Raw genomic sequence first — 18,661 nt, 5'->3', positions numbered from 1 at the left:
TAACGTAACAATGATCTTATGGTAACTCATGCTTCAACAAGAGAAACATTTGGTCAGTTGTAAATAAGCAGAAATTTCTGGAAAGGACACATACTTGATTTTAAGTGGGCTGGCTGGACCAATATACCCCTCTCTAAGGTCTCTCTATAGTATGAGGTGTCGACCTGTATTTGCAGATATCAATCAACCGGACACTCACTCAGAAAAAACCTTTGTCATTTTTGTAGCCCCCTGGTGGTGGTTCAGCTATACTGCATGGAACGTACCAGCTAATACATGCACACTTGACTGTGATACCTGTAAGCTGTATATTATTCATGAGACAATTTTTACATTTTAATTTAAAATGCATATCTCATCCCCGACCACTGGAATGGCATGCTCTGGTTCTCCCATGACCATCTGCTCTCTTGAGCTGGAGGTTTTGTCCTAGAAATATGTAGTGCATGATGTCTTTTTTTTTTCTTTTTCCCCCCAAGGTATCAGTACATTAATAAAAAAAGTAGCTCTTTTGTTTCTTCCAGCCAAGGGGTTCCAGTTGTGCTCAGTTAAGTTCATTGTGATTTTTCAGCTATTCGGGTAAAACTGCAAAGTTGCCGCTAATTCCGAGAAGCTGGCTAACTGTGACGGTTATTTTTACGGGACGCGAATAAACAGGGAAACTTTTGGTCAACTTAGCGGACTGGGAGACATGACTGGTGGGAGGAAGCCGTCTTACTGGGATGTGATTTATGCCTCCATGCGCACTGCACACACGCGAGGAGTCACTGCGCCGCCAAGATGCAGCAAATCATCACCAGATAATGTTATTGTGGCGCTCGGCTCAGCTGGGTCACAGTGAGCACGTGGGCAGCCTGAACGATGCCTTTGAGTTCAGTGCAAATTATTATCCCTCTATTAAGTGAAATGATCATTTTGAGATGTAATCTTACATGGAAAATGTTTTTTTTTTTTATCACATTTTTATTCAGAGATATTCAGTGGTTCTCATCCCAGCCCCCCATTCATAATTCGCCTCTATTCCACCACCTGCGTGCCTCAGCTAGGAACTCAAGGGCTTTATAGTTGGCTGACAAGTAAAATCAAGTGTGCAGGTGGTGCAACTGACCGAAAGCATGGACTGGCCGGGAGCAGGCGGGCACAGCCTCAATCATGTCATATTTGGGGATTAAAAATTGTCTTTATTTTGTGAATTCCTATTAAACATGAACTTTCAGATGATTGCATCCACTTTCATTGTCGGTCCCATCCGTGGTCTTCGTGGTCCTCAAACAAAATTTGCATTTTTTTTTCCAAACAGGTGCTGCCCAAAGTCAGATACAGAACTGGTGTAATTATTTAACACTGACTGTCAGCGGAAAAGTACAGCAAGGAGCAGAGCAACCAGGTTTAAACTGACCGATTGAAAGTTTTCTTTTTTTCAACAGGATGAGAAAAGGAAAGTGTACTGTGTACTGGAGTAAAGTGACTTAAGTGCAACCGGAGAATAATACAAAAACTGTTATAGTGATTGAGGGATATCACTCAGTTTCCAACATTCTGTGGAGACAGACTTACATAAATATACAGCTCTGAAAAAAAATGATACTCAGCACAATTTTTTGTTTCATTTCTCAATTTATTGTGCATCTGTGAATAATATATATATATATATATATGTAGCCTCTTTCTCATTAATGAAGGGCTTCTTCCTTGCTTTATAGGAATTCAGTCCTGCTTCTAGGACTCTGAAACACACTGTCCTAGCAGTGCACTTCACACCTGCACTTAATGTTTCCCATTCCCTTTGAACGGCATTTGCTGTCAACCTCTAATTCTCTGTGAGAAGCTGTCAAATAAGTAAACAGTCATCTCTGCCATTAGAAAGTCGCTTCCGCCTGCAATTGCTATTCATAAATAATTGGCTGTTACTTCACCGTAGTCTGGGTCCCAGATAACTGATTATGGATGGATGAACATATTGAAAGTAGTTAGGAGCTATAAAACACTTTTCACATATGGTACTTTCTGACAGCTGATTGTTCGTAAGCTGACTTGAAGTCCAGCATTTGACGTCAATGTTGTGTTTTAATACTTCAGTAATACCTAGTTCTTGCATCCTCTGTGTCCTTAATTGTTCTCACACATGCCTGATGAGTTCCTCGACAGCATTTTTAAGAAACATTCTCAATATTGTTCCTAGTTTTCGGTGCTGCCTTGGTTCAGCACCTTTTTTGAGAACATCTGTATTTTTCCAAAATAATTCTATTCTCAACAGAAGTCCAGAGATTAAGAATTAAAAAACAGCTAAACAATCATGCTAAGGTACAGTGTCTTAATCTCACACTGTAGTTATACACTTGTACACATCTGCGCTAATCCCTAACCATCCTGGCACTCTGCTCCCCGCCCAGTCGGGTAATCTGCCTCTCCGTGCATCATGCTACATGTCCGGCTTGACATAATACATATCTATATGTTATGCTACCTAATCTTTCTGATATTGCCCTTCCCTGTGTGCTCCCCCTCCTGCCTCAAGTTATGCACAGCTCTGTGCTAGCTACCTAATCTGGTATCACACACCATTTTATGTGTCTACCTGTCTTATGTCACTTTTTGCTATGCTACCTGGTTGAATTATATACCTCTCAGTGCTATACCATCTGCTGTGACAGGCACCATACATCTCTTTCCACTATATTACCACTTCTCTGTACTATGTTACCTGTCCTGACTGGTATTATACGCCTCTCTGTGAAACACTACCTGTCCTGATTCATCTGAATGCTGTTATTCCTCTCCTGCAGCATCACATCAATGTTGCCATGTGATTCCACATTACAGGTAGTGTGTGCACACAGGAATACCATTTCTCCAGTAGGGGCCACTGTGGAGCTACTGATGTAGGGGTCTTGGCTCTTGCAGCGCAGCAGCTGTTCATAGGCGTTGCGGAAGTCTCGGTTTAGAGCCGCGTACAGGACAGGGTTAATGGCGGAGTTAAGGTAGCCCAGCCACAGGACCACCGAGTTGACAGTGGGGTTGACCGTTTCCTCGTATAGCCCTCTGTAGGTGAAGTACGTGAAGTACGGAAACCAGCAGATGATGAAGGCGCCCAAGATTCCTGCTAGCGTCATCGTGGCCTTGTGCTCGCGCACCGCGGCTGCCACGCACGCGGACGTGGGCCGCGCGTTGATGCGCTTCGCCTGCTCGCGCGCGATCCTGAAGATGCGGTAATAGGTGCAGCACATGACCAGCAGGGGGAGGTAGAATGTGGCAAAGGCGTCCACCAGCACATAGCTGGGGTTCAGCTCGAAATGGCATTCCCGGCCGTCGTCCTGGCCGTAGTTCTGGATGCTGTGGTCCCGCGTGTTCCAGCCCAGGTGGATAGGCAGGAAGGACACCATCAGGGAGATGATCCAGATGAGGGCCATGGCCACCATGATGCGGGTGCTCGTGACCATGGTTGGGTAGCGCAGCGGCGCAGTGATGGCGAAGTAGCGGTCCACGCTGATGACGAGCAGGTTGAGGATGGAGGCGGTGCACAGCATGACGTCCAGGCTGACGTAGACGTTGCAGAACATGGCGCCCAGAGGCCAGTCGCCGCGCAGTTGCCTCATGGCGGAAAAGGGAAGCACAAGCAGCCCCAGGAGGAGGTCCGTCGTCGCCAGCGACACCACCAGCCCGTTGGTGACGCAGCGCAGCTTGCGGCAGGCGCCCACCGCCAGGCACACCAGCACGTTACCAAACACCGTCAGAAATATGACGAGCACCAAGCCCACACCCTGCAGGATCCTCCAGATCATGTTGAGGTGCTTTGTCACACAGCTAACTCATAACCTCTACTCACCTGGGATCGTGGCCAAACACCGATTTACTGTCAGTGACCCCGTCTGGGGAATGGTACACTCCGCACCCCTGTCAGTGGGTTGGTACAGTCCATACCCTGTCTGTGCAGCGAACTGGTCAATCACCGTTTTCTCTGGAATGGTACAGTCAACATCATTGTCATTGAGCTGAGACGCAGTGAAAAATTCATCATTTCGAGTAACGGTTCCTCATCGCACCCGTGTCACAGAGGTGGCATATTCTCGACCCACATTCCATCGCTGAAGTTAAGAAAAGACTTTGGGCTTTGGATAAATCCCTTACTTTGTTGTTATGCGCTTTCTGTGTAAATGTTTGCGTTGGATTTAGCTGCCACAAGGGGGCTCCAGTGCTTCAGCCGTAGACAGCTGCTTCAAAGATACTTCACGTTTCTTGAGGGTACAGCTCAAAGGAGGCCGGGCTGGGGATAAAGAGAAGAGGGAGAGGTAAAGGACCCAGACAGAGGCAGCAGGGACCTTGTGAATTATGGGATTTCTATTTTAAAGTTTGGTTACTTTTGTTTTACCATCAGCCTGGTAAGGATTTGGAGAATTATGTCAGATTACACTGCTGACGGGGGCCGAGAGTTCTTCACCCTGTTTATGGAGGGTGAGGGTCTCTAACTTTGTTTATGGAGATCCTGGCTCCTTTTATAGTGTTTGGATGATCAGTGTTGGTGCATTAAGATTCAGTTATCACACATTTTATGGGCAAGTTCATGGCTTTTTTCACCATATCAAGGAAGGTTTGGATACTTCACATTTTGCAGGACATTTATGGTCTCTCACATTCTTGTAGGAAGTACCGCTCTGTAGAAGAGAGATTGGGGTCCTGCACTGCAGAATGACCAGGGCAAGAAGGGCAGTCCACCACTGCATGTTTACTCCCCGCTATCCCCCGGGGCCAGGCCTTAATGGAACACCTGGACAAACTCCAAAACTACAATGTGAAAGGGGCCACGAGGCCGTTTTCGCACATGCAATCTTATCAGTGCGACTAACTGGATGGTGTATTAAGTACTCTGCCAGTTTGCCTCCAACCTACAGAACAAAGAATGAGGAAAAGACGGCGTGCAGCTTTGTATGGTAGCTCAAGATATAATCCGGGCTGATCCCTGAATGTCCAAAAGAGGTAGAGAAATATTTAGAGCATAAAGAGAAGCAAATATCTGTGTTAGTGCACTGACAAACTGCGACTCGAAATGCACTGCCTGTCCATCTGGCTGGACATCTGTTTATTTTACCAGACGTTTGATTATCTAAAATTGTGGGGAGGGGAAAATTGTTACTTAATGCTCGTGTGTATGTTTCATCTCTTCACGTCCCATCACATATCATTATATATGATCTCATCTCATTTTCCCTCCACTTTTCCTGGTGAGGGTGGCAACAAGCTGAGTAGGTCAGACTAGAGCTATTTTTCAGTGGCCATAGGCTCTATGAGTTACGAGCTTTATCCCTGCGGGCGTGGGGTAGAGAGCCCAACCATTCATTCACCCAGATAAAAAAAATAGTACAGAAATAATAATAAACAAAATAGCATATACATTTCCAATAAATTATTATTACACACTGACATGATTAATACAAGCCACATTGTCAAATATAAATTTACAATTAAATTTTATTGAACTTAGTATGTGCAAATAACTTTCTCGTCTGACCAGTAGGGGGTGCAATTGCACCCTCTGTACCCCGGGTAAATTACCTATCCTACCTCATTCTGGGCAGGGTCCTGCGATGTTCCCAAGCCACCATGAATATATAATCCCTCCAGCGTGTGCTGGGTCTGTTCTGGGGCCTCCGCCCAGTAGGACGGGCCGGGAGCAGGTCCTTTGAAAGCTGACCAAGTAGCATCTGTAATAGATGCTCAAACCACCTCAGCTGGCTACTTTTGATCTGACGCAACACCAGCCCCATTTTGAAGTCCCTTGGGTTTCCCAAACCCCTCGTACTGTCACGCAGAGTGAATCTGACAACCTCGTTTTGGTTGCTTCACCTTGCTGCTAGTCATTACCCCCAGCACATAACCATAGGTGAAGACCTGGACGCGGATTATCTGGGTCTTATCTTTTTAAATCGAGAAGACGCTCTTCTAAAAGTTTAAAAGTCTCTCCCGGGATGTATACTTAACATTTTGAAAGCACAGGATACTTTTCCCTTTGTTCTGGCAGGCAGAAAAGCTTTCTTGTATTGACACATACACTTACACACGTAGAAATACGCACACAAAGGCTATTTTCCTGGCTGAGGAAACTTCTCCCCTATATGTTCAATAAGTCAAGTGTTAAATCAAACAGTCTGAGAGTAAATAGGTGTTTGGTTTGTGTATCTACCTCAAGGGTAGATAAAGGCGTGGGGGCAATTCCTCATACCTTTTCCACCCTTGGCTGAGTGTAACAGAGTGGGGGAGTATCGAGGCAAGGTCAGACCTCTGAAACACTGTTACTGGGGATGATAACTTAGCATGGATGACCAGGTATTACACTCCATAATGAGTAAAGATCACACGACAGGAAATAGTCCAACTAATACCTTGTCTAACTGCCCACCATATAGCCAGTTAGCCTATGTGCCATGTCATTGGATAGCTTGCCTGTTAATTTATCCTGATAGTTCGATATTTCCATACAGTGATTGACTGTGTTTATCAATCTCACTGCGGTTTGTGGTGAAAACGAAATGCTATTCTACTGGGAGTAAAATCTGAATGTTTTATTTTCTGACCTGGATTTTAAATCTAATCTGCACTTTCTTTAGCTACAGTTTCTGTTCCTGCTCTGGCTTTCTGTGTCACTAAACATTCAAGGAACATTCAGTGGCCTTTTTTAAAACTTTTTTTCCTTGGCTAAACCCAACATACTGACTATGTGCACTATAATTGGCAGAGCTCACTGTATTGACTAATCTGCTGGACTAAATTGGGGTGCCATATTGGGTAATCTTGGATTCTTTATTTGGTACTGAAGCTTCTGAGCTGCCCCATTGGTCAGCGCATTGGAGGTTGCCTAGTTACTGTACATTTTGGCCTATTGAGAGATAGCACTGCCTGCTTTGGAATTCTAATGAGGTGCAAAGAAGTACTCTCACCCTCCAGCAGAACGTACTCACATACTCATGTGAGGAACACACACCACAGATACTACTCACACTTAGTAATACACAGATTTGTGTATTTGCATAGGACACTCATTCATTCATAGACATGCATATTAAAATCCACCAATACCAACCCAAACATGCTTTCATTGACTAATAAGCATGCAAACTTAAGCACCTGTGAATGTTTAGTCCAGTTTCCCTCTCAGGAATGTTTTTAATAAACATACGGTTCGTACGTTGAAAATGAAAGTGATGCTCAGTGAAGCCCATCTCAACCCTGTGGAGTTTTGTATTTACGATTACACACATTTTTCGTTGGAGGAAAGGCCTGTCAAACAGATCAATGTAAATGTGTTTTGGGTGGTGTTCTAGGTCTGTGAGAACTGCAGCGGAGAATCCTCCCATTGTTTGCCATGTGGTAAGGAATGCCGCCTACGTGTACTGTACTGAGCAATCCCCCTGTCTGTGTCTACTGTACTGGAAAACACTCTCTGTTCTGTAGTGAGTAATCCTCCCTCTGAGAGTTACGTAGTGAGGAATCCTCACTCTGTATTGTAGTGAGTAATTGTGTGTCTGTGTGTGTACTCTAGTGAGAAACCCTCTCTCTGTGTCCTGCAGTGAGAACTATCAGCTATAGCCTACAGTGTATCCTTTTGCTTCCGGAATATGCAGATAGAAGAGCTAGACTCAATAGAACCCAAACCCCTCCAAAATGCTTAATTCACCCATACCCCTCTTTAATGTAGCTGCTAAGAGTTTGTGTTTTTTTAAGCCGTCAAACACTTTGAGTCAAGCCATGGAGCCAACTTTTTGTAGGTTTTTTTGTAGCTTGTTATGGAAAAAGACCTGGGATTTCCTTCACACACAGACACACACACACACACACACACACACACACAGACACAGACACGCACAGAGAGACACACACACATATATATATGTGGTGGGTACTAAATTTTTTTCATTCCCACACAATCAATAAAACCTTTTGCTTTTACACTTTTAGCAGTGAAAACAATTCCTGGCCCCTCATGCTTTTGGAAGGTCATCGTTTGAATTCAGAATGCCAATCATTACCTCAATACCATAGTCAATGAATTATTAAAGAACATATAGATGTAAAAAAAAAAGAAATTCTCAGAGAAACTCACCTCAGTTGTCTGTCCATCAGGCAATCAGACTCAACTCTGAACCCCAGTAGTTCAATCCAGATTATTCATTTGATTGTATCCTGTGCCTGGAAGGTCTTTACTCTCTCTGTCTCATTGCCAGTTTCCCTTTTTTTCTCTATATCTCCCCCCTCCCCATCTCCCTTTCTTATCCCCTTCCTCCCTTGTGTCTTGGCCTCCTTCTTGTTGGCTCTGTGTGTCTTTCTCCCTCTTTCCCTCCTCTCTTTCTCTGTTGCCTTATCTCCTTCCTACCCTCTCTCACTCTCGGCTCCCTTTCTTTTAACTCACTCTCCCTGCCCCCTCCCACCCATCAGCCACTTTCTGTTTTAAAATGCGCATGCAGAAGCACATGCACACTCAGACGGAGACGCACACGTGGTCTGCAGAGGGGACAGGCCAAAGCCTCAGCTTCCCATAGTTCAAAGATCTTCAACCTACACCCTACTCCCAAGCATTGGCCGGTCCGTTCTCCCCAAGAATAGAAGATGAATGACTTAAACTAAATATAAGACTTACTGTGTCCTCTCATGCTGAAAGTGCAGTAGTTGCAGTAGACTGGGTATGTTCCCATGCACGATTCTGCCGAGGTAAATCTGACGGCATCTCTGCATGATTTATGTGGGAAAAAACTCGATTCTTCTCTTGTGAGCCTTTCAGGATGATGATGTGAACGGAGACAGCAGCCGTTTCTATTGGCTGTCAAGGTCAATCTGTGAGAAGCCCCGCCCAGAAATAGCTGTTCGTTTATCTTGCTTGTATGCTGCTCTGGGGAACGGCGCTCAGTGTTATGAAGCTCATTTCAGACCAGGGGGAAAAGAGAAAATGGCGTAGCGTATAGTGAAAAAGAAAGGCTAGAGATAACCAGCAATCAGTAATGAGTGCAATTCTAGAAAAAACCTCAAATTCTCGTAGAGAAACGATGGGAAAGACATGAGGAATGGCTTTCCACGGAGGTGCCATCAACTCGATCCAATCAGCTCGACTGCTAATACGCAAAGACGACAATTAGTCACAGTGGCAGTCAGACCCTCTGCCAATCAGCAAGCTGCCAATTAGACAGACCCTGGCGTGACATACCATAGCGGCGCTCCAGAGAGCCCCTTCTATCACCGGCGTCGCTATTTAACAGGTGGTGTTATCGCGTGCCTCTGATTTACTGCGTCACTCTACCTGATAATTCTGTTCTCTCATGTTCCCTGTTTATTAATGCTTGATTCCCACATTAGATTGCATTATCTAAACCGAGTTATCGGAGATGTTTTCTAACCTGCCGGCTCCGTTACCACTTTGAGAGCCTATGAATTTCTACTTAGTCACAATGTTAGAATTTTTACAACTATAGAAAACGAGCAGGATATTCACTTGCGCTGCCATTTCTGGATAGCTCTTCGTCCAGGTTTTTATCACACCCTCGACCTACTGTAACATCCATCCCACCTGCCTCTTGGCATCAACAGCAGCTCTCCCAGACTTTTGTAGAATATAGACACACGTGTGACTGTGTCCCTCTGTTGATTTTGACTAGGGTTGAGTTCAAGACTTTATAGACTATCGATAAACAATTGACATCCATCCATCCGAACCTGCGTAGGATAGTTCAGGTGCAGAAAGTAAAAATCCAGACCAAGATTTTGTTTCAACCAACCAATTGAGTATAAGAGTCACAGTCACAGAGTACTATACTGGTTGGTTGAAACAAAGTCTTGGTCTGGATTTTTACTTTTTGGACCTGAACTATCCAACTCTGCATCCGACCATCTTCTATAGCCACTATTGAAGGACCATCACAGGACACAGTCACACACTGAGAACAGCACTGAGAAGCTGAATCAGCTAAGCACACGATTTGGTAAAGCAGAGCACCTGGATTGAAGGTGTGGAGAACAAGCAGAGTCCTCACACACAGTGCTGGAGCCGGGATTTAAATACACAACCCCTGAGGCGAAAGGTGCACTGCAGACTGAGCCAGCAATGCCTTCCAATGAAGCTTAATATCGCCAGAATGTTATTAAATCCAGCACTCCAGTAAGACCACTCAAGTCAGTAGCTTCTTGGAGATTGACATGATTTCTGTCTACACCCCAGTGCATTAGTGAATATTTTATCAATGTGAAATCCATGGTAAATTTATAAATTTCACAACACTTTGGAAGCCCTTATCTGAGAGCAATGCTCGTCACATTGAGTGTCTGTGACAGGACTTAGGCTGGGCAGGGATTATTATTCCCCTTATACAGAGCTCCTAGAGTCACTGTTAGACCTTTGGGAGTTTATTGAGCATTATCACCCTGGCAGATATGGCCTGGATGGGTGGCCACTAGACCAAGCTCTATTACTGAGTGCTAGAGAATGGCTACTTCAATTGATCTTATTAAGATGGCCCACATCTTGTTCATACACACACTAATAGAAATGAAAATACAGTATCTGATAGCCATATAGCTTTTTAAAAATTCCACGCAGGACTGGCATCCTGCCCAGGGTGTACCTGTGCCCTGTTCGGGGTAAGCAGTTTGAAGATGGATGGATGGAACACTGCAGCTTCTTTTGAATGACTGCCTTCGCAATGCCTAATTTAGGCAAGTATATCATACAGTGTCTACGACCCTCATAGATGTTTTCAAGACGTTTTGAAACTGGAAATATTAAAGAATTCAGATGAGTTTTTTTTTTTAATTTATACATCCCCACACTTCAAAGAAAAATACGATTTTTATCGGAAACAACATACAACAAACCAACCATAATTAGTCCTATGGACCTTTCGGGGCAAGCGACAGATTATCAGTCAAATTTTTACCCAGGCTGACTGGCTTCAAGGCTCCACTATCAGCTTGTCATAATCCTGCCAAAAGTCAGACATCTCTATCCTGCTCCTCGGTTTTTCAAAATGATAATTTCCTGAAGTAAACAGCGTTAATTCCATTAACGAGAAGCATCCCAAGCCTCGATTCCTCATGATACGATGTTTCCACCTCCGTGCTTTATAATACGGCCATTATCACATTAGTCTTTCCGCTTTCAGGGAGGAAATGGTTTCCTTCTTGGTACTCCCACATTTTTGGGGAGTACAGTTTGAGGATTAGTTTTACTCACATCCCAACCTTGGAACAATGTTGGTCTCAGTCATTGACTTCCCTGTTCACTGTCCTTCTTACCTCGCCACCCCAATTGGGAGCAGGCCGGGTCTGTAGTCTCTCAGCAGCACAGAGCATTTTTCAGTTCACAGCTTCTCTTGAAGGAACATTCAGTGCCTTTGACATTATTCCCTGATCTCGGAGTTGTCACATTAATACCCACGTTGTCCTTTGACTTTCTTGGTTAACAGTTTATCACTCAACTCCAGGATCATAGTGAGGCCGTTTAGTTATGTCACTCACTTTTATTTCAGTGGCAGAAGCAGTGGCAGATCATAGCAAGGGCACCTCTTCTGAGGGGGCAGTATCTTCCACCAAACCGTGTCCCCTTGAGTGACAGCCTGGGCTCTGGTGGTAAAGCCTGCCTAGGATGCCACATGGACTTCGACTGCCACAGCCGAAAAGGGACAATTCATTTCTTAACACCTATGCAAAGCAAATTAACACTGGTAAGTATTGTTTTTTTGCTGATTTGGTGTTGTAACTGGGTGGCACAGTGGTTAGTGCTGCTGCCTCGCAGCCAAAAGGTGGTGGGTTCAGTCCTTGGGTTGGGTGTAGGACCTTCCTGTGTGGAGTTTGCATGCTCCTCCCCATGTTTATGTGGGTTTCCACCAGGGGCTCTGGTTTCCTCTTTCAGTCCAAAAGCGTTGAGGGCAGGTTGATTGGTGAGTCTAAATTGGCCCTGTGGTGTGTTGACGGCTGCCCAGGGTTGGTTCCTGCTTGCATCCCCTTGTTCCCTGGATAGACTTCAGTCCCCCCCATGACCCCAGTTGGGATTAAGTGGTTACAGTGATGGATGGATGGTATTGCAACATAACCAGAAAAGTGTGATTCTACTAGCCTGATGCCTCTCTGGGTGTTCTTATTTTGCATTTTTGGTCCTTGATAGTCTTATTAGGTTTTTGCTTTGTTAGATGATGTTGTGTAGCTCCTGCTCCAATACTGCTTACACTTGTACTTGGGCGTTCATTGGAATCTCAGGCTAGGTGCATTTATGCCTAGTTGACTCCGTAACAGCACATATGGCTGCAACATGCCATTATTAATGAAATGTGAATGCAAAAGTTAATAATAACTTTATACTTCTGTATGCAGTACAATAGACCTTTTGCTAATGATATGATTGGATTGACAGAATAATATACAGTATATTACCAAGCAATTTTAGCAGCATATTTGAAATTTCTGTTTAGATGCATTTAGTTTGGGGGATTTTTGGGTCCGTTTCAAACCTCTACCTAGGAAATGGCGAGCAGAATGTTTTTGTCAGAAGGCAGTGGTTACGCTGACCCAGTATACATTGCGGCAGGGGATCTTGGGCGGTGTGAGACGGAGACACCAATGATGAAATGCAGTACCGTCACTTGTAAAGAGGCAGGGCGGTGATTTAAACAGCAGACGAAGGGGAAGGAAGGAGAGAGGGAGGAGCAAAAATACAGAAGTGAGTGAACAGCAGAAGCTGTCACTCAGTGAGCCGGAAAGCGACACAAAACGAGAGGTAGGGGGAGACAGTGACAGAGGGCGACAAGGAAACTGCGTGGAACCAGGTGAAGGCCCAGCTTTCATTATGGCACCTTGGACGAAGACCACCACGGAGAGATATGGCGTAGGTAAGGTGGTCTCCGTTATCGGCCCGAGCTGTGCCTGTTATGCAGAGGCTACACCTTGTTATACTTCCTGTTAAACAGGATGTGGGTAGATGGAGGCCAACGGATCAGTGTCTTCAGAATCATGTTTGCAAAGATGATAAAGATTGTTAAATCGGTATTAAACGTGCAAAAAAATATGCATCAACTTCACATGATGGGCAAACAAAAAAAAAGCTCCAGTAGAGAAATGGCTCCGCGCCAAGTTTGAATCAAGGATGTGACGAGACTTAAGAACAGGAACACGGAAGGGATAAACTAGGTGTAAACTAGACTATAGCTAGTCCACAGACGTGGGTAATCCATGGATAGCACAATTAGACCAGAGCAACACCACCACCGACTTAAGGAGAGCTTGGAGGAATTCTGGAGCAATGAGCAGGGATCTGCAGGGACGTAGCTAGAGGCAAGATCACGAAAACCCGTCCTGTCACAGAAGTTAGCTGGGCTGCAGACCAAACGCTTTGGCCCCAAGAACATGTGTCTGCCTGTACTAGGCTGAAGGAAATTCAATATTAATCATGTTATTTAAAATATTTAACTGGACCATCCCAGCCAGTGTAACCCCTACCTGCTCCCCAGTCTTTCCTGTGTTAGACTGACACCAGATTGACTATGACCCTGGACTAGATAAGTGATTATGGGGGTAAGGATTTTATTGGGCACTGTGATAAAAATAATGAATAATCTTATAATAATTCATAAAATCAAGTAAGAGAATTGGGAGCTGAGATGAAGAGACATTAATTCTGAAGATCGTTAGTCCTGGTGCTTGTGCAGATGAGAAATTATTAATCTTTTCTGCGTCGGACTTGTGCTAAAAACTTGGAGCAGTTCATTCAAAGTGCAGAGAAATGCAGTTCGGAGATCAATCTCCTTTGTGTTTGTTTTGTTTTCATTGCAGATTTTATTGTAAAAAACAAATTGCCGCTGTAATCGAAGCCAGAATACTTATAAAGCATGAAATATTTTCCAAGCGAAAATATTCAAGGTGTAATTATGATACTTAGAGTAAATGTAAATTCTACTCTGTGCTCATATTCATTGCCTATTCAGGAACGAGCAAATGCTCATAAGATCAGTAGCTTAAAAGGTATTGACCCAGCCGTTACAACACTGATCCATTCATTTCTGTAACCATAGAGAGATGTGTTAATAAGGAGCCTGTATAGTAAGGCATGAGGTAGGAAATAACCACAGGTCACAGCACAGGTCACAGCACAGGTCACAGCACAGGTATACATAAGGAACCAGGCCAGGGACTGTGAGGAGAAACATAAACAAACTGTAGCAACCTGCATGCACAGTTAGCATTCCCAGACCCTGATCGCTCTGGCCTCTGCACACATCTCTGTGGCATATTAACCTTGTTTTTCCACACCCAGAGTTTGTGTATCTGAAAGGTATTCCAGTGTGCTTATGAAGAGTTCAATAAGTCTGATACTAGCCTGTTTAAAGTTATTTCTTCCTGCCAGAATCTCTTTGTATGCCCAGTGAATCAGATGTATTGTGTCAAGTGTAACCTACACAGTTGTAATATGTAAGGCAGTTGAGTTAGCTTTGTATCATTAAAAACATGGAACAAAAATATTGATGAAGTACGGTCATACTGTGTGTTTTCTTTCATGTTGGTGCTGAGTGGCTTTGAGCAGAGTCACACACAGTGTGATTTTAGTGACATTCCCTGGACTGGTTCGGTCTAACCTTGGAGCTGCTCTGGTTCCTCTGCACACCAGTGCGCGCGTGGAACCGTTTGCTGGGAGGGCAGCGCAGGGGTCTGGTGCTGCTCCGCTCGATTTATCCAGTCGCTCCGCGTGAAATGTGCACGGGGCGACACTGCGGAGGGCTGTTCGCCGTGTGAGTGGGAATAAAAGCGAATGGGGGCCATGTTCACATGCACCTCAGGGGCTTGGGAGGGAAATTTGCCTTCTGCTGCCCGTATTTGCAGCAGCATTTTGGAGCGTTTCCCCGGCTGGTCTGTAAAGCTGCCTCATGCAGAAACAATTTTTATAAGTTTGACTTCGCCTTGTTCGATTATAACTATTTTGAGGTGTAGTACACCGAAATTGCACTGAATATTAACTACATACACAAACCACTGGCGAGTATTTGATACATACTGATCCTTTCAGGTTTTCTTTCCAGTGATTAACTGCTTTTTTCTCTTTTAAAATAGACACAGTGTGTTAAGGCTGGAGTTTCCATTACTGACCCTATAGGGTGACTAACCCACTGGCCATTCAGAGAGTAGGACACCTTGATGCTAGAGTACTTTGTTCAGGAACAACATCACTGTATCAAACTGGGAAGAAATTGGTATGAAAAGATAACTGGGAGATATAAACTTTAACATTGGGTCTTCAGTTTTACTGTGTTGGCATATTATTTTTATAATTCATAGCATTATTTTGGCATTAGGATTAAAAATAGCATCATTATTTTGGCAATTTTTTACTCATTGTTTACGTGTGTGGTAAAAATGAAGCCTTGTTTTCTAACCTGCTTAAAGACTGAAGCATGACTTTTAAGACATCTTGCATTTCCTGATTTTCTCTGATTTCACATTGATATACTGATTATCTTCATTGTTGTCACTGTGGAAATGTTTCAGAGATAGAGATTCACATCAAATGTGGAGTCTAGGCGGATTTATTTTGGGCTGTCGCTTTTATGTTGCGTACCGTTTGAAGCCGATCTGCTGAATAACGCGGAAGTGAAGGCGAAGGAAGTTACCAATCAGCCCCCATCCCCCCTCCAGTCCGTACCGCAGAGTCTGAATGCGGCGTTTGCACAGGCGGCGTGGGGTCAGTCTGGCCACCTCTGCCGCGCCGCTCCATGCGAAAAATGACTCATTCGGGTCTGCATTTAGACTGGTAGTTAGAATTAGGCATTAGCTAACGTGCCATTTGTCACCACACTTTCTGCAGTATCTCCGCAAACCGAACTTGTTTGCATTTGTAAAAAAAAAAACATAATAATAATTAAAAAATAATGATAATAAAAAACAGATAGTGTGTAATATAAGAGACATGATTTTGCGATTGTGTTTCAAAGTATGAACAAATTGCCATTCAGGGCATAACGTGTATAGCGATCTCGGTGTTAAAGATCAGTGCATGAAACCCTGTCCCCTTCAGGCAGGTTAATAAATAAGGAATAAATACAACCAGTTGTAGTTATAAGGCAGGGAAAGAGTGGAGAACTTCAACCTGGAGACACACAAAACATTTCTCTCTCTCTCTCTCTCTCTCTCTCTCTCTCTCTCTCTCCCAGTTAAATGGAATTACAAAGCAAGTGGAGAGAAGCACCTATCTCTGGAGGTTGGGGATACAGTTCAGATACAGGAGTCATGTGAAGGTAACCTGCGAAAAAGATGAGCAGATGAAATGGGCAATTTCAAGCAGTAGATTTAAAATGTTGTTCTAAATGTCTCCTCAGTCCTTTAATACTCTGAAATACTGCACAACATTACTGTGATCGTTTTCCTATAATATATATTTTATATCTATTATTATATAGTATTATTAATAATTTACAGTTCATTATATAGTATCATTTATTATTTATAGGTGTGTAGAGATTCCAGTGTTTGGGGTGCAGGTTTTTTCATTAAAAGAGACCATTGCTATTGCAGGCTGGTTCAGGGGTCACCTGACCAAAGACAAGATGCGACAGGTGAGCTCATAAGCGCATGCGTTTGGCCAGTGATGATGCTGCCCAGTGGGAACATTGTGACATTCATTCTGCTCAGGCCTGAAACACAGTCCACCGTTTCCTTTTATGTATAACAAGAGAAACATCTCTGCCCTTCGCAGGGTGTGTTTCCAGCCTGTGTCATTCAGCTGAAGGAGGCGATCATTGAGAATCATGGGTGAGTAACTTCGTACAGATACAGCACACCACGAAAGGAATGAATCGCACATGTTTTTGAAGTTTTACCGATCCGAAGACTACAGCTCTTCCCTGTTGTGACAGTTCAGTCCATGTTAGAACCTCACTAATGTGAGGTGGTTCCCTCGTTTTAAACAGTTTTGTTGCCCATATATCCAACCATTTGCTATAACTGCTTATCCTCTATGGATTTGTGTGGATCTGTGATTGAGACCTAAGAAAAACTGTGAGATTGCAGTCGAAAGATACATTAAATATGAATGGAATGCGAATATTACCTATTACATCATATATTACATATATGTAATATTTGTAATACTTAATATACATATATAGAAAGAAGAGTATCAATTACTTATAACCTATTACATATAATTATATGATTATATAGCATCATCAGCATTAATCAAGTAAAGCGAAGTACATCCTCCGCATTCCATGTTAAGCTCTCGTTCCGCAAATGCTTGTCTCCTTAATCTCCTGAGTGCCATTGTCCCCTTCAAACGCCTCTCTCCCCTGAAGTCCCCGCTCTCCGCTCTGTGCCGTAAAGCGCCTCGTTCCATCATAACTCAATGCCTCTCCGGCCTACTGCTCAAGCATGCGGCTCCACTCTCCTGAGCCCTGTGGCCTCGTGCCGCCGGACCGTGCAGTACCTTATACCACCACAGGGTGCGCCCTCATCAGACTGAGCCCTGTGGCCTCGTGCCGCCGGACCGTGCAGTACCTCATACCACCTCAGGGTGCGCCCTCATCAGACTGAGCCCTGTGGCCTCATGCCGCCGGACCGTGCAGTACCTCATACCACCTCAGGGTGCGCCCTCATCAGACTGAGCCCTGTGGCCTCATGCCGCCGGACCGTGCAGTACCTCATACCACCTCAGGGTGCGCCCTCATCAGACTGAGCCCTGTGGCCTCATGCCGCCGGACCGTGCAGTACCTCATACCACCACAGGGTGCGCCCTCATCAGACTGAGCCCTGTTACAGGTCGAGCACGCTGTGTCAGTCTAGTCAGCCGTGCTTTTCACGTCCTTATCGCCTTTTCTCCGTCTGCCTGTGCACCATTGACCTACTACACCCATCCACGTGCCTTTTTGTCCTCCCCCTACTTGCCCTGCATCTTATATTGATGCCCATAGAGTACAATGATTTTCAAACACCAATTAACACGGCACTGGATACCAGTGGCAGTTATAGACATACGTATTTGGGGCGTATCTCCTATGGCAAGAAATTCCACTGTCTGGTTTCTTGAAATTATTACTGTAACAGGCTCGCTTTGCCTCTAGGGGGCAGGAGCTAGTGACATCTGCAGAAATGCCTTTGGTGAAGGAGGTGACCACCACCTTGCGAGAATGGGGAAGCATCTGGAAACAGCTGTATGTTGTAAGTAACCAGGAAAGAATTATTTAGTTTTAGTAACATGTAGCTGCATGAGAAGAGCGTAGCCTGTCGTTTATCGGTCGGTATGACCACTCACTCCTCATTTAGCTACTGAATGTGTTTCAATGACCAGGTCATTAAGCGTAATGGTCCCTAAGTGGAAATCACAGCAGCCCAGGCATGAGCACAGCTCTGCTTACAGCTTCACTTCAGTCTGCCGTACTCAGTTTCTCTTATCTTTTATGAAGTGACATTTTTAACACCATTTTGTATGTTAAAGATCTCTAAAACTCCATGAAGTTTGGTCATAAACGGGCACATTGATCGGAAAATGGTTTTTTTTTTTAACATCGTATTTGGCAGGGGTTGCTAATCGAGGGACACCAGTCAAAAGTTTTTGCGCACAGAGATTTTCTACATTTGCATGTTACTCACTTAAGATTCATTAAAAATATACTTAATATTCTTTGCTAACAAATAAATTTACCATATG

General features: G+C 44.2%; 2 protein-coding genes across 2 annotated transcripts in view; one reads left to right on the top strand and one right to left on the bottom strand.

Moving 5' to 3' along the window:
- Nucleotides 1-2,583: 2,583 nt before the first annotated feature.
- On the bottom strand, nt 2,584-8,222 carry LOC111859894 (histamine H2 receptor-like). Its single transcript, XM_023843030.2, has 2 exons — nt 8,096-8,222; nt 2,584-4,264 (listed from the first exon to the last, which is right to left on the bottom strand). Exon 2 carries the CDS (start codon nt 3,780-3,782, stop codon nt 2,742-2,744), a length of 1,041 nt encoding a protein of 346 aa, XP_023698798.1. The 5' UTR covers nt 3,783-4,264; nt 8,096-8,222; the 3' UTR covers nt 2,584-2,741.
- A 4,425-nt stretch (nt 8,223-12,647) lies between these two features.
- Nucleotides 12,648-18,661, top strand: part of LOC111859859 (dedicator of cytokinesis protein 2) — a 70,123-nt gene continuing 64,109 nt past the window's right edge. The window contains exons 1-5 of the mRNA XM_072717516.1: nt 12,648-12,860; nt 16,170-16,253; nt 16,531-16,571; nt 16,712-16,767; nt 18,075-18,171. Coding sequence (XP_072573617.1) covers nt 12,818-12,860; nt 16,170-16,253; nt 16,531-16,571; nt 16,712-16,767; nt 18,075-18,171 — 321 coding nt within the window. The 5' untranslated portion in view covers nt 12,648-12,817. The remainder of the gene's footprint in view (nt 12,861-16,169; nt 16,254-16,530; nt 16,572-16,711; nt 16,768-18,074; nt 18,172-18,661) is intronic.

Source organism: Paramormyrops kingsleyae, chromosome 10 (assembly GCF_048594095.1).
Source record: "Paramormyrops kingsleyae isolate MSU_618 chromosome 10, PKINGS_0.4, whole genome shotgun sequence".
NCBI classification, from domain to species: Eukaryota; Metazoa; Chordata; class Actinopteri; order Osteoglossiformes; family Mormyridae; genus Paramormyrops; species Paramormyrops kingsleyae.
This window is presented reverse-complemented; position numbering and strand designations above follow the sequence as displayed.